At 37.9% G+C, this 13,903-nt stretch overlaps 1 protein-coding gene across 2 annotated transcripts in view; it reads left to right on the top strand.

Moving 5' to 3' along the window:
* pth1r (parathyroid hormone 1 receptor) overlaps nucleotides 1–13,903 on the top strand; it is a 74,471-nt gene that overhangs the window by 46,718 nt on the left and 13,850 nt on the right. For both annotated transcript variants that reach the window (XM_077559590.1, XM_077559591.1), the window contains exons 3-5: nucleotides 793–903; nucleotides 3,884–4,008; nucleotides 10,030–10,124. In XM_077559590.1, the coding sequence (XP_077415716.1) occupies nucleotides 793–903; nucleotides 3,884–4,008; nucleotides 10,030–10,124 (331 nt within the window). The remainder of the gene's footprint in view (nucleotides 1–792; nucleotides 904–3,883; nucleotides 4,009–10,029; nucleotides 10,125–13,903) is intronic.

The raw sequence follows: 13,903 nt of genomic DNA, 5'->3' as shown, positions 1-13,903 counted from the left end.
GGGGGAGAAATAAATATATGGAAATATTATTTGGATTTAAATGTATATTTATTATTTATTCCATATAGATTCATTGATTTTGAAAATAATAAACTGCAAATAATATTTTTCCCTTTTAAAACCAAAATAAAAATATTTATCGTTTTATTTTTTGTCGTACTCGCAGATTTGCCTATTCTCTGATTTATTTTGTCAGTGTTTTTTTAATATAGATTTTTTTAAATGTGTGTTTTTCTTTTTGTAAGGAGACTCCCCGCACCTGTTTTTCACGCTTTCATTCCATTGGCAGAGAATTTCATTGTTTAAAAAATAAAATAAAAATCCAGCACAAATATGATGGGCCTCAATCATACTTGGATTTTCAAAATGAATTTGTGAGATTTCCACAGTAATTGTATGTCCCCATGCAGCTTGTGTTGTATAGAAAAACGGCCCTTGCTGGAGCCTATGCCAGTTGACTTTGGCCGAGAAGCGGGCGCACCATGGATTGGTTGCCGGTCTGTGTCACACTATTTACAATGAAGATTTGTCTGTTGCAAGCACTCAGCATGCTTAGAATGCCATTATTGTAAGTCTTAATTGCATCTTAATGGACGGGAAAGTGGACAACAATATGTGCTCTCTGCTTGACCCACAGTGCCATAAATGCTCGCTCATTTACATACTATGTAAACCACGTTCATGTGCCCCATTTTTTTTTTAAAGGCAAGTTTTCACATGAATTCACACTGCTGCTTTTGTAGAAAGCTATATAATACGCGATGCTATATTTCCCTGCTATTGTCTCCATAGATGGTAACTGCTTACCAGAATGGGATGGCATTGTGTGTTGGCCCGAAGGGACTTCGGGAAAGCTCGTGTCCACTTCATGTCCGGAATACATCTACGACTTCAACCATAGAGGTAAGCCAGTAGCAGCCTCAAGTTGATTTTCTTCAACATGCCTCAGATGTTTTCAAAACAAAATCCTGTGTGTTTGTTGTACAATAAGCCCCAAACCCAAAGGTATCGACTCAAGTAAGAATAGAATATGGCACACCATATTTATAGTTTTGTAAATGGTTTCATTGGTCGTGTAATGGTTCACATAGCTGGCTGTCATTTAAAATCAGCAATTCCTGAAAGTTTTACAATCGTCATCTATCAGTTGAAAGTTGATAACGGATATTTGACATCACCAAATCCAAGTAGAAGATTCCAAATTATAAGCCGTCCATAGACCGTACCTAGGGATAAAGAGGACTAGTCTATTTTAGGCCCGATGTTCTAACCTATAAGGTTTTACACTATACCATGATCCTGAACCTGACCTGGAATGTACTCTAACCCCAAGACTAACACATCAAGGTGACATAAAAATTTTACCTAAATAAAAGTTTGAAATCAAACAGCTCTAAACGATTAAGTGCAAATGTATTGTACTTAAATGTTAAATACAACCGAACTGTACTTAGCTCATTCAATACGTTTTTAATACTTTGTCCTTCATTCCCAAAAACATATTTATACGTTTTTTTTGTTTTTTTGATACAGCTTCTGACATGAAGAGATCGCTTTAAGCAATGGTAGTTATTACAAAAAACGGCCAGCAGGTGGCAGCAAAGTATAAGAGATCAACAAACTCTTTCCCCCAATGTTTTCAACTTAGAATTATTCCAATGCTAATTGCTGCAAAATGGAAACAGATAGAAATAGACTCTAATCTTTCTTTTGTTAGGTTCCATGTTCTGTGGGCCTTGCAAAATAAGTCAAAATCCAGTAAAACTACCAGGAGCGACGGGGATTGCTTCAGTGAAAATGTCTTTGAGTGAATGAGTTAACAAACTTCCTCGTCCAGAGTAAAATAATAAAGTTTCAGCCATTGCAACAATATTGCAAAGTGTGAACATTTCATGTGGTGATTTGCTTGCGTACCATAGAAAGTGCATGCGTACAACTAGTGGTAATCATTAGGATCAATTAGGATTGCTATTCTGATATAAAGAAGAAATTCCAGAAATTTTCATAGTTGACAAGTGCTAATTTTAAAACTGTGGACCATAGTCTTTAGGTTTTATTATTTAAAAAATTAAAAATAAAAGCCTAATGGAAGACTCTAGACTGTAACTTGATCTTTGATACTTTGTCTTTAACTCATTCAGTCCCAGCCATTTACACTGAAGCAATCCCCTTCGCTCCCGGCTGTTTTACTGGATTCTGACTGATTTTGCAAGGCCCACAGAATATTGTGTTCTATTGCTATAAAAACATGGAATTTACCAAAAGAAAGATTAGAGTCTCTTCTTTCATCAGGAAAAAAAGTATATTTGCAGTAATTAGCATTAGAATACGGTTTCATCATTATTCACAAATCTATTTAGAATTGTGAGTAAATGAGCTTTATTTCAACATGGCCCTGGTTGATCTCTTTTGAGTTGAGCTGCCACTTGCTGGCCGTTGTGTAATAACTACCATTTCTTCAACCGTTCTTTGCAGTTGTGAGGCTGCATCAAAGCTGTATGCTTTTAAAACATATATCTACGTCTTTGGGACACTTAAAACATTTAAAATAAAACGTAATTATACATTTTTGGGAGCAAATGAGTTAAACAAGGTGAAGCAACATGTGGCTCAGGTTATTTTGAATGCCCTGTTCCAAATGAAAAGCTGCATGTTTGTGATCACGAGGCAGCGATTTAATGTTGGTTATAAGTGGGACAAGCCGCCGTGTGAAGTGGAGTACACGCATCCTGATTTGTAAAAATTCAACATGTGAAAGACCCAACGTTGAGGAAAAACTCAGCAACAGCGCAAGCTTCAGGTCGCTACCCAATTGTTCTAAATCCTTCCATTTCACATCACAATCACAAAGAGTCTGTGGCTGGTGTTGACCACACACACAGATTTGTTATTGTTAACGTTGGGCAGTTTTAACATTGATGATGGTCCGCCCCAACTGTTCTCCGAGCCAACTGGAGAGGAGGGAAAAAAAAACATTCATAACACACACCATATCACAAGACAAGCTTTCGGTGAAATCTGATAATTGGGCCTTTGCTTACTTTGATTGCAAGGGAGGAAATGCTCAAATTGTCCAATTAGTCTCCTCTTTACAATTTTTTGGGAGTATGTGCATGTGCGGGTGTGTGTGTGCGTGCGTGTGAGTGTGTACTCATTAATTCACCTAAAACCTATTAAAAATCCCTTACCGTTCACCTAAACCGAATACTTCAGAATCCAGTTAGAGTCGTGAGGTTGTCAGGAGACCCGAGGAAGGACCAAAGAAAAGAAAGGAAAGTGAAATCCAGCACCGACCAGACATCACCTACTACCCACCGGGTTACCAACCAGAATCTTTCACCAACCCCAGAAACATCTAAATTCCAACAAATTAAGAGACCAAAGGAAGGATAGATGAAGTGAGATCCACAGACATCAGCCTCCACCGATTCAACGAACAGAGGAAGAAGCAGATCGTGTTTGAATTTCGATAGATGCTGCTTTGTTGGACCTGGCATGCATGAAAAACTCCACCAAAGAGGGGAGCCGTCGACCAGGACGGAGCAAGCACAACCCCCCAGGGACCCCCAGGACACGGCAGCACCAAGGCACAACCCCCGGGCCCCGCAAGGGCCACCGGCCGAAGAGCAAACCCAGGAGCGCCCCCCCCCCCACCCCAACATGGCCGGCGCCCCAAGCCCAACGCAGCAGAACAGGGCACGGTAGGCCCGCCAGGCAACCCCCCCACGTCCTCTATACAATATGTGTGTGTACAGCTTCGTGCACACACACCTCACTTGACAGCTCTTGGTATATTGTAGTGTTTATTACAGTAATACATAAAACATTTCCTATCACAATATAATAATAAGAAAAAAAAGCTTATTCATTTTTTTGTGTGCAGGACGAACGTACCGCCGATGCGGCAGCAACGGGACGTGGGAGATCTCCACAGCCAATAACAAGACGTGGGCCAATTACAGTGAATGTGCAAAATTCCTTTATCATTACAACCAGAGCCAAGAGAAGGTAAGGCTCACACTGTACTGCAACCTTTAATTAATGAACATTACTGTTCATGCGCCACAGTTCATTTCCATCTGTAGTCTCTGGACCAATGTTATAAAGTCATCCTAAAAGTGAATACAAACAGGATATGAAGAAGAAATGATTGACTTTGTGCTGTGTTGGAAAATGGTGCAGACAAGGTCAGAAGCAGCTCAATTGTGTCTTTCAAACAAACTGTGAAACCATCCATCCATCCATCCATCGATTACCAGAACCATCATGTATTTTACATCAAAAGTCAACGGAACCTTCAATTATTCATTTCAAGAAATTGGGTTGCTAAAAAAAAATGCTTGCAATCTGTCAACTTTATTAGAAGTGAGAAAAATTCACAATTTTGGACCAGATTTTAGCAAGAAAAATGAAATGATGTGGTGGGCCGGATCTGGTTTTGACACATCTTTTCCCGCTAAAGCCTATGAGAGAATATCCAGGAAGGAGCTGTGCTACTTCTTGAGGAAGTCTGGAGTGGGAGAGAAGAATGTGAGAGTAGCACGCTAATTGTATGGCATGCATGAGAGGTTTAGGGAGATGGGACGCAAGAGTTCCGAGTAGATGTTTGGCCTGTAAAGTCCACTGCCCACTTCCGCATGTGCGAGTATTCGAGTCTCTTCGAGTTTGCTGAGGCCCCCCTTCCCAACCCCCAAATACATACTGTTTACTTTTACCTTGCAGGTACTTTTTTTTTTTTTTCATCTAAGCTATCAGGGTAGAGTTTTTTGGCAACACGACAGACTTCCCGCTCTGTCGCCCTCTGTTGGCCGTTTTTTTAATTTTTGTTTTATGACTCTCGGACTGTTTGTCACTGTTGTTAAGTGAATTTCATTGTTCTGACGATGTCAATGAGAATAAATGCGATTCCATCGGGGATCGGTTCTGAGCCCCTTCCTGTTTGCACTGGTGATGGATAGGCTGACACATGAAAGATGTTAGACTAGAATCCACATGGATCATGATGTTCGGAGATGAATGTGATCTGAAGTGAGAGCAACGAGCATGCGGAGGACCATTTAGAAAGATGGAGACATCACTGGACACGAGGGGAATGACGATTATTTGAAGTACACCTCCAAAAAAACAAACAACTAAAAATAGGTGAACATGTCCTCAAATTTAGACATTTTCTTAATTTAAGCAACAAAAAAATCTGCCAATGGGGTAAGCAAAATTTGCTTGGCAAGAATTCTTAATACTCGTATATAAATCTAGCCCCTTCAAAACAGTAATGGGTCTTAAATTTAGAAAAACTTTAGTAAAATGTTCTTATTACAAACAAAAAAATATGTTATGTAAGAAAAGTTTACTTAAAATAGTAGTTTATTTTCATTAAATGATCTTTGTGGAGTTTGTCACTTTTTTTTACTCGCAACTGCCCCCTCTGGCCTAAAGCGTAACTGCAGCATCTGTGTCAGGCTCGTTCATGGTGCGCGTGCGAGTACGTGCACAATCTTAAAGCGTCAGCCACAGTTGACAAATGAAGACATGACTTCAAATGAGGTCAGAAAAACTCCGCCCCTCCCCTCTCCAAAGAAACTGTGGAGTGTGAGGGTCCGCACATTCTACTATAAAGGGAAGATAAAAGCTGATAGGTGCAGTCAGAGTAAAACAGTCTTCGTACTCATCTGGGCATTGTTGGAGCATGCATGATGTAGGAAAAGCTTTAATATTACCTTTTTTAAACAGCACAAAGCACCTTTAATAAAGACTTTTTTCTTAATTTGACTATTAACAACTTGGGAATTTTACATAGCAAATAGCAGTTACATTAGGACATACTTCCTTAAAACAGACCATTTGGTTCCAACAGTTAATACTGAGTAAAAAATAAATAAATAGCCCTCACAACTAAGGACAAAAATGTGCAACTGAAACTAAACTGAGAAATAATTAACCATTACCATGAACTGAGTGTCAAGCAGAGATGCAGTGTGTCAATAATGTGAAATGTGTTTGAAAACAAAAACAGCTGTGTTCAAACTTTAATTGGCAATTTATTCTATAATTTCTCAATTGAGAAGTTGTGTAATTGGTTTTCCTATTAAAATAAGGAAGAAAAAAAAGTATTGTTCTTCTGCTGGCCGTTCCACGCAAACCATTATTTGAGGTTCTTATGATTTTTTTTTTTAACTCATTCACTGCCATTGACTGCTATAGACGTAAAAAAATATATATATTTAAACTATTTCTATTCGTTTAACATTTTTCCCACTTTTGTTAACAAGAGTATGAAAAGCTAGAATGTTTTATTGTATTAGAACAGATATAAAATGTGTGTTTAATCGTGAGTTAACGAGTGAAGTCATGCAATTAATTCCGATTAAAAAAATTTAATCGCCTGACGCTCCTAATTTTTAATAATCGTTTCTTAAAATAAAATAAAAGATTACAAATTTTAAAAAAAATAATTCAAATTATTTTGTTTATTTTTCTTAAGGAAAAGAAAAAAAATTAGGGGCGTCAGGCAATAATTTTTTTTTATTGTAATTAATCGCATGACTTCACTCGTTAACTCACAATTAATCACAAATTTTATATCTGCTCTTAACGTTAAAAAAAATTATCTAGGTTTTCATACTCTTGTTAACAAAAGTGGAAAAAAATTAAACTAAAAGAAATAGTTAAAATGAATTTATGACGTCTATAGCCGTCAATGGCAGTGAATGAGTTAATATTAGCTCTACTGTCTTATTTAGAAAAAGTTAGCTATTTTTCCTTAATTTGAGATAAATTTTGCAAAAATTATTTTTCAAGATTATTTTTCTTGTTGGGCAAAAAAAATTGATATTTTTTTTTCTCCCAGAAACATGTTTTTGTGTGTGTTTTTTAACTTTCTTAAAAATCCTTTTTTTGCAGTGTATGTAAACAAATGAGAGTGGTCAATAAAGATATAGCAAAGATGGATAACTTGTAATAGCGAGTGTGGAAAGGAGCTGAAAAAATTGATGCCAGTAGATTGAAACTCTCTGTTAGGATGAAGGGCGAGGTTGACCATCAATGATGGAGGGCTTCGAGTCAGCGACACCGAAGGGACGCCAGAAGGCAGACCTAGTTGATGGACGAGAGATTGTGTTGATCAGCAGACAGCCCTCACAACTAACGACAAAAATGTATAACTGTCCATTTCTCGAATGGGTTGCTGGAGTAAAGGATGATGAGAAATATAGCGGCATGTCTGCTGATGCGAGAGACACGATGGTTGTGGCTACAATAGAGTAGACTTGAGTGGTCAATGTTTTATGCAGTTGTTTGATTTACAGTCCGCAGCAGGGGTTTGCTGATGTGCAGTTGCGGCGTATTGACGTGCAGCCTCACCCGTTTTTATAGAAGGGCTTCTTTCATCCCGCCGATGTAGATTGCAGACAACAGAGCACATCACTGAGATCAGGCGTGGAGGATGGATGTTTTACAGCGCCGGCTCACAGTCGGTGTTGCGCCTATTTGTATGGCAGACAAGAATTTGGACTTCAGGTTATGCTTATCTATTTATTTATTTTTTGACTTTCATGCTGACATCAGAGCAGGAAGGGCGGCGGGGGTGTAATCTCGCAAATTCATTTTCGCCAAGCTTCAAAGGGATACGATTATGGAAGTTTGGGAATGTAATTCAATCCGTCAGCGTAGTTTGACGAGATAGAAGCGGCAAAGACTGGCTTTTTTTTTTTTAAATTGACCACAAATGGAAAGATTGGGGTGAAAGTAGCTTATCATGAGTGGCTGTATTTTGTCGCTGTACTACTGAGCTGGTAGACAGAATGTTATTTGTGTGTTAATGTTCAAATGTTAACAGCGCCAGCCAGGCGCAATTTTAGAGTTAGAGGAAGAATAAAAAGCATGACACTTTTTGATCAAGGACATTCGATCAATTAGCTTGTCAGCAACACTTTGGCTTTAAAATTAACATACGCACAGGAGAGGACATAACAGCTAGCTTCTCCCATTCAAACAGGACAGCTGTTTCCAGCTGTGTCCACCCTTTCCTAGCTACAAAAAAAAGCTAACATATACCTAACAACTTAAATTTTAAGTGTGCTAGGTTTCAATTGACCAAAATAGGCTACCAACGCCTATCTGTTAAAAGATGCGGATTTGTTGTGTGGGGTGTTTGCTCCAGCTACCCCAACTTCCTCCCGTATTCTAAAAGACAAGCTTCTTGGGTTAATTGAAGACTTGAAATGACCCATGAATGAAAATAGCTGTTTGACTTCTGTGGCCCATGGCTGATTGGCGACCAGTACCGGATGTACCCTGCCTCTCACCCAACCTCGGCTAGGGCAAGCTCCAGCTCAACCGTGACCCTAATCAGGACAAGTTGTCTAAAAATGAATGGATATTCAAATGTTTTTGCTCCGGAGATCATTTTCTCTTGAAACGCCACCACGCATGTCAACATCACAAAAGCAATATCATAGTATCATCAGAGGTCGTTGAACTTGATATTACTGTTTTGGGAGCAAGAGGAGATGAGAAGAAAAGGTCAGGTCGATTTGAGCCAGTAAGGATTTTGTGTTTTATGGCATCAAATTTTAAAGCTGCCATTAAATTGGCTTTCATACTCCATGTGCATGGCATATATTGAAATCCCTTACACTTTAGTGTCAACCATTTTTCTAGTCATTCAAGAGTTCTTCGAAATTCAAGCCGCCAATCTGATCTTGCTTCACCTGTGAGCGCAAACATGAGATGCAGGCGCTGTATAGTAAGTAACTTAAGTTGCTTCAAAACAAGCAGCATTTTAGCAGATCCATCCATCCATTAACATTAGTAAATATTCTATAATATTCATCCCAAAAAAGTCTTCAAGCTGTTTATTGCCACGCTGAAGGTTACTAAGAAATTAAACATAAAACAAAGGTTAATACATTCACATAGGCTAGGCTAGCTTAATGCTAACATACAATTAAAACACTATAGCACACGAGCTAACAATTTGCATCACTATTAAATTAAACATAAAACAAAGGGTATTGCAACTACATAGCCTCTGCTAGCTTAATGCTAACATACAATTGAACCACTAATGCACACAGGCTAACAATTAGCATCACTATTAAATGAAACATGAAACAAAGGGTATTGCAACTACATAGCCTCTGCTAGCTTAATACTAACATACAATTAAAACACTATAGCACACGAGCTAACAATTAGCAACACTATTAAATTAAACATGAAACAAAGGGTATTGCAACTTCATAGCCTCTGCTAGCTTAATGCTAACATACAATTAAAACACTATAGCACACGAGCTAACAATTAGCATGACTATTAAATTAAACATGAAACAAAGGATATTGCAACTACATAGCCTCTGCTAGCTTAATGCTAACATACAATTAAAATACTATAGCACACGGGCTAACAATTAGCATCACTATTAAATTAAACATAAAACAAAAAGGGTATTGCAACTACATAGCCTCTGCTAGCTTAATGCTAACATACAATTGAACCACTATAGCACACAAGCTAACAATTAGCATCTATATGGTGCTATTGGTACACAAAATACTCACAAGCATACAGTATAATCTTTAACCACCAGAATAAGCATTTGGAGAAAATGTGACAAAATGGTGTAATTAAATCTTTTAATCAAGTATAATATTATAGTCCACTATTTTTCTCATTAAAAAACAAGTGAGAGCTTGGTCAAGGTTGATGAAACTGTTTTCTCAAGGCACCACTACACAGACGCATATGCTGTTATGAAGGTCTCTCGGCTGTGCATAATTAACCCCAATCACATCATTCCTGCAGCATAGCACTCCCAACATCATCAATATAATCATTGTGTGAGAATCCACCATGAAGTTCAGTGTCTCATTCACAATGACAGAAACCGATTTTGGAACTTACTATCCTCATGCCACTGAATGACACTTGCCTCATTTGTGTTTGGATTGCATTGGGCTTTTGCCATTGACGTGACTGCAGTCTCATTAAGTGTTTCTCTTGTTCTAACCGATGGCGTTCTTCCAACAGGATGTCTTTCACCGCTTGTACCTCATCTACACCGTGGGCTACTCCGTCTCGCTGGGATCGCTCATAGTGGCCGTGGTCATCTTGGGATATTTCCGGTGGGTCGCTGCTGTCTGTCACTGTCTTTTTCATCGACCTCCTCCCTTAGAGACTTTTTTTTTTTTGCATGAAGTAATTAGAAGAGAAACAAAAACAGGAAGTCCTGTATGTAACAGTGAGCTGATTGTTTTCTTAGGCAAATTATTGAAATCCGGTATGTCAGATCAGCATACCCGTATTGACCATTTGCACCGACGTGACGTGACTGCCCTATGACGGACGGCGGAAGGAATTGATTGTTGAATGGAAGTGGACGTGACCCAAAGCGACTTAGTGACTTAGCGACTGCTATTTTACAAATTAAAAGTTATTATTGCCCATAGAGCCATGGAATCTACTACTTCAATCAAAGATCGCCTGTCAGTCGAAGTTGCACATTTAGTCAGGACTCATAAAGCGCGATATTTACTTTAGTTGGAGATCGCTACTTTAAAAACAGCCCCTTACCTTCTGTTGCATGCTGTTTTTACCAAGTTAATCAAATCGCCGACTTTGCCGCAATTCACAGAGCACGACCTATATCATTATGTAGTCAATGCCGTCTCTTCTCCTTACACCGGGGCTGATTCAAAAGCTTGTCGCTGGCTGAGTCTCTGGGATCAAAACTGGGATCATAACTGACTTATTCTTACATAGTCCGTTCTATATTAAAATGCTGTGATGATGTTATGTTACTATGTTTACTAGCATGGAACAAATGGCTATCGTAGTGGCAAGCTATGTGGTAATTTCATGAATATGAAATATATATATATATATATATATATATATATATATACAGGCAAGTGTCTCTTTTGCCGCCCAGCGTCCCGGAGGGGGCGTTCCCATGAGGGCTGTGACGTCACGTGCAAAAGGTCAATAGGAAACTCTTATCTGTAGCCTCACCCTAAACTCAAGCTAACACCCAACCCATTCTTACTGCGCATGACTTGTTCCCTACAGCGCTGCACAGAAGTGCAAGGTGTTAGCCCGGGACACCGGTTAGCAACAAAAGTTATTCAGAAGGAATTGGACAACTTTTGAGACAAGTAAAATATTTTTAAGTGACAAATATAAAATAAAAAATACAACAGCAAACTGGTAATATTTCATGTTTAGCAACTTTATGCTACCAACATAGCAGCTTTAGCTAACCTCAGCTTTTATATAGTGTACAGTGAACAAACAGCTGCATGTGGCGTGCATGTTTGTGAAGGGCGTGGCTTCGGAGGGTGGTGACGTGAGGCTACATTAACTCATTTGCTCCCAAAAACGCATAAAACATTCTATTTTAAATGTTGCCAGTGTCCCCAAAACGTATTTATACGTTTTTTTTGTTTGTTTTTTTATGTTAGAGCATACAGAAGACTTTGATGTAGCCTCCGACCTGAAGAGATCGCTTAAAGCAATGGTAGTTGTTAGAAAAAAATGGCCAGCAGGTGGCAGCAGAGTATAAGAGATCAACCAGGGCCATATTGCAACAAGCTCTTTTCCCCAGTGTTTTGTGAATAATGAATTAAATGATAAAACATTCTAATGTAAATTGTGCAAAACGGAAACAGTTAGAAATATATATTTTTCCTGATGAAAGAAGAGACTCTAATGTTTCTTTTGGTAGGCCCATGTTTTTATAGCAATAGAACAAAAATATTCTGTGGGCCTTGAAAAATCTGTCAAAACCCGGTAAAACAGCCGGGAGTGAAATTGGCTTGAAGTGAATGAGTTAAACTCTTGCTAGCAGCAGTGTTAATTTTGACAAGAAATTTTAATTTAGTTTTATAGTCTTTTGACTAAAATAAACAATTTTCCTGCCAACAACGTTCATTAACGTTAATGGAAATCCCATTTTTGTTTTTGTTTTCAATGGACAGCGCACCATCTTGGGCAGCTTTGGTTTCATGAATGAGATGAAGAAATTAAAAACACCCGCTAACTGCGGCCACCAGATGGCAGCATTGTATCTCTTTTCAATGGGATCCCATGGAACAAATGACATGGCATGACAAGATGGCGGATGTTAAGAAATACGTTTTCAAGGATGTCGTGAATGATCAAAGCGTTTGTCACATTAAATGTAATTCACAGAGCGTCACTAAACAAAAAATATCAGTGTCAAAGTCACTATTGTGCAGAAAATGTATCTTTTCACAAAAAGCTTCTTTTCTCCTTATTTTTTTTCCATTATAGCTTGATGTCACTCAAATGACCTATTTTCAAAAGGTGAAAGGTACTAAAGAACGGAATAAGTAAGAATCATACTTTTTTTCTAATGGAATTCAATCTTTCATATGGTTTCCACCATGTTTACATAGTCATAAAACACAATATTCTGCTCGCCTTGAAAGATGGCACTCGTTTGGCAGTAAAAAAGTTAATTACAGTTTTAGCCATCTGATTGTATTTTTGTTTTAATCTTATTTTAGTCGTCGAAAATAAAAAACAAATTTAGTTTTCCTATGTTTTCCTTCAACATACATATGAACTTTTATACAGAAAACTATAACACAACTATTTGTAACTGTAGTTTAATACGCAAGAAAACTTTGTTTCAATGAAACACGTTGAACTGATAATATGCCGTCTTAAAATTTAGTTTTCACCTAAATTTTAAAAAAAAAAAGTGCATATTTGCCTGAGATTAATCTTACAGCTGCACAATGAATGTAAACGTGTTTGAACATTAAATAAAGTGCAGTGAGCAGTTTCCGAGTGGTTCTTTTCTCCAACCAGCGTTTTATTCCTTCTTCTGATTGGATTTTGTGAAGTTTCGTCACTGTTGTTTTCATTTTCGTCATTGAGGAAATTGTCAGTCAATTTAGTTAACATCATTGTCTCCATGAATGGCTTCTATTTTAGTTTTCGTCTACCCAAAAAATTGTGACGATATATGCCGAAACATTTTTGCTGACGAAATTAGCACTGGCTAGCAGCTTGAGAAGTGCAAACTGTATAGATACATACAAAAAAAAAAAAGACTACTAAAGTTCAAGACTGAAATCCATTATACTTTGAAACATGTCGTTTTTTCAGCTTGTTGTTTTTAGGACACAAGTCTCAAAGCATTTGATACGAATACTTCTTCTAGCCGACATCTTGAAATATATCTCATAAATTCATGGATAGGGAATAGATTCTTGTCACAATCTGTTGCCATTGTCATCAATACTCGCTGGTCCACATTGCTCCGTGTCGCAGCTGTTGATTTTTGTTCCTGCTTTATGAGTCTCCAAGCTCTCAATCATCAATCAACATCTCAGCTGAGGTTGATTTGACCTCTTTCTATTTACGTCTATTTTTTTCTTTTTTTTTTACACCTTGACGTCAATAACAAGCTTTTTTTTTTTCAAAAGTGAAGAATAGAAAGTGCAAATATCTGGTTTTCCGTATGGTGTAGCTAAATGTCAGAAAAAATAAATACTCAAGTTACCAAGGCATGAAAAAAGTACTTTGTTACTTCACTACTGATTACATTCATGTCAAGGCAAAGCATGCAAAAAGTACTGTGCTGTATGAAATCTTTGACTTTCAACTGACTTTGAGGCTGCTCGTGCTTCTTCAATATTAATACTAATAATAGGTACTGTGCGGATTCCAATCTATGTGTGAGCGGTGCTTCTTTCTCTATTCAAAGGCACAAAATCAGCAGCATTTTGAATATAAGCAAAGCTGCGAGCGGTGGTGAACGTACCCCATTTTTCATGGTGGATCCTAGAAATGTTCATTAACACAACAACATGGCACATATGGAGTGTGTAAAATTTATTTATTTTTTTTAAAAGTAGCCCATTAGGGTACGTGG

Source organism: Vanacampus margaritifer, chromosome 2, assembly GCF_051991255.1.
Source record: "Vanacampus margaritifer isolate UIUO_Vmar chromosome 2, RoL_Vmar_1.0, whole genome shotgun sequence".
Classification (NCBI taxonomy): domain Eukaryota; kingdom Metazoa; phylum Chordata; class Actinopteri; order Syngnathiformes; family Syngnathidae; genus Vanacampus; species Vanacampus margaritifer.
This window is presented reverse-complemented; position numbering and strand designations above follow the sequence as displayed.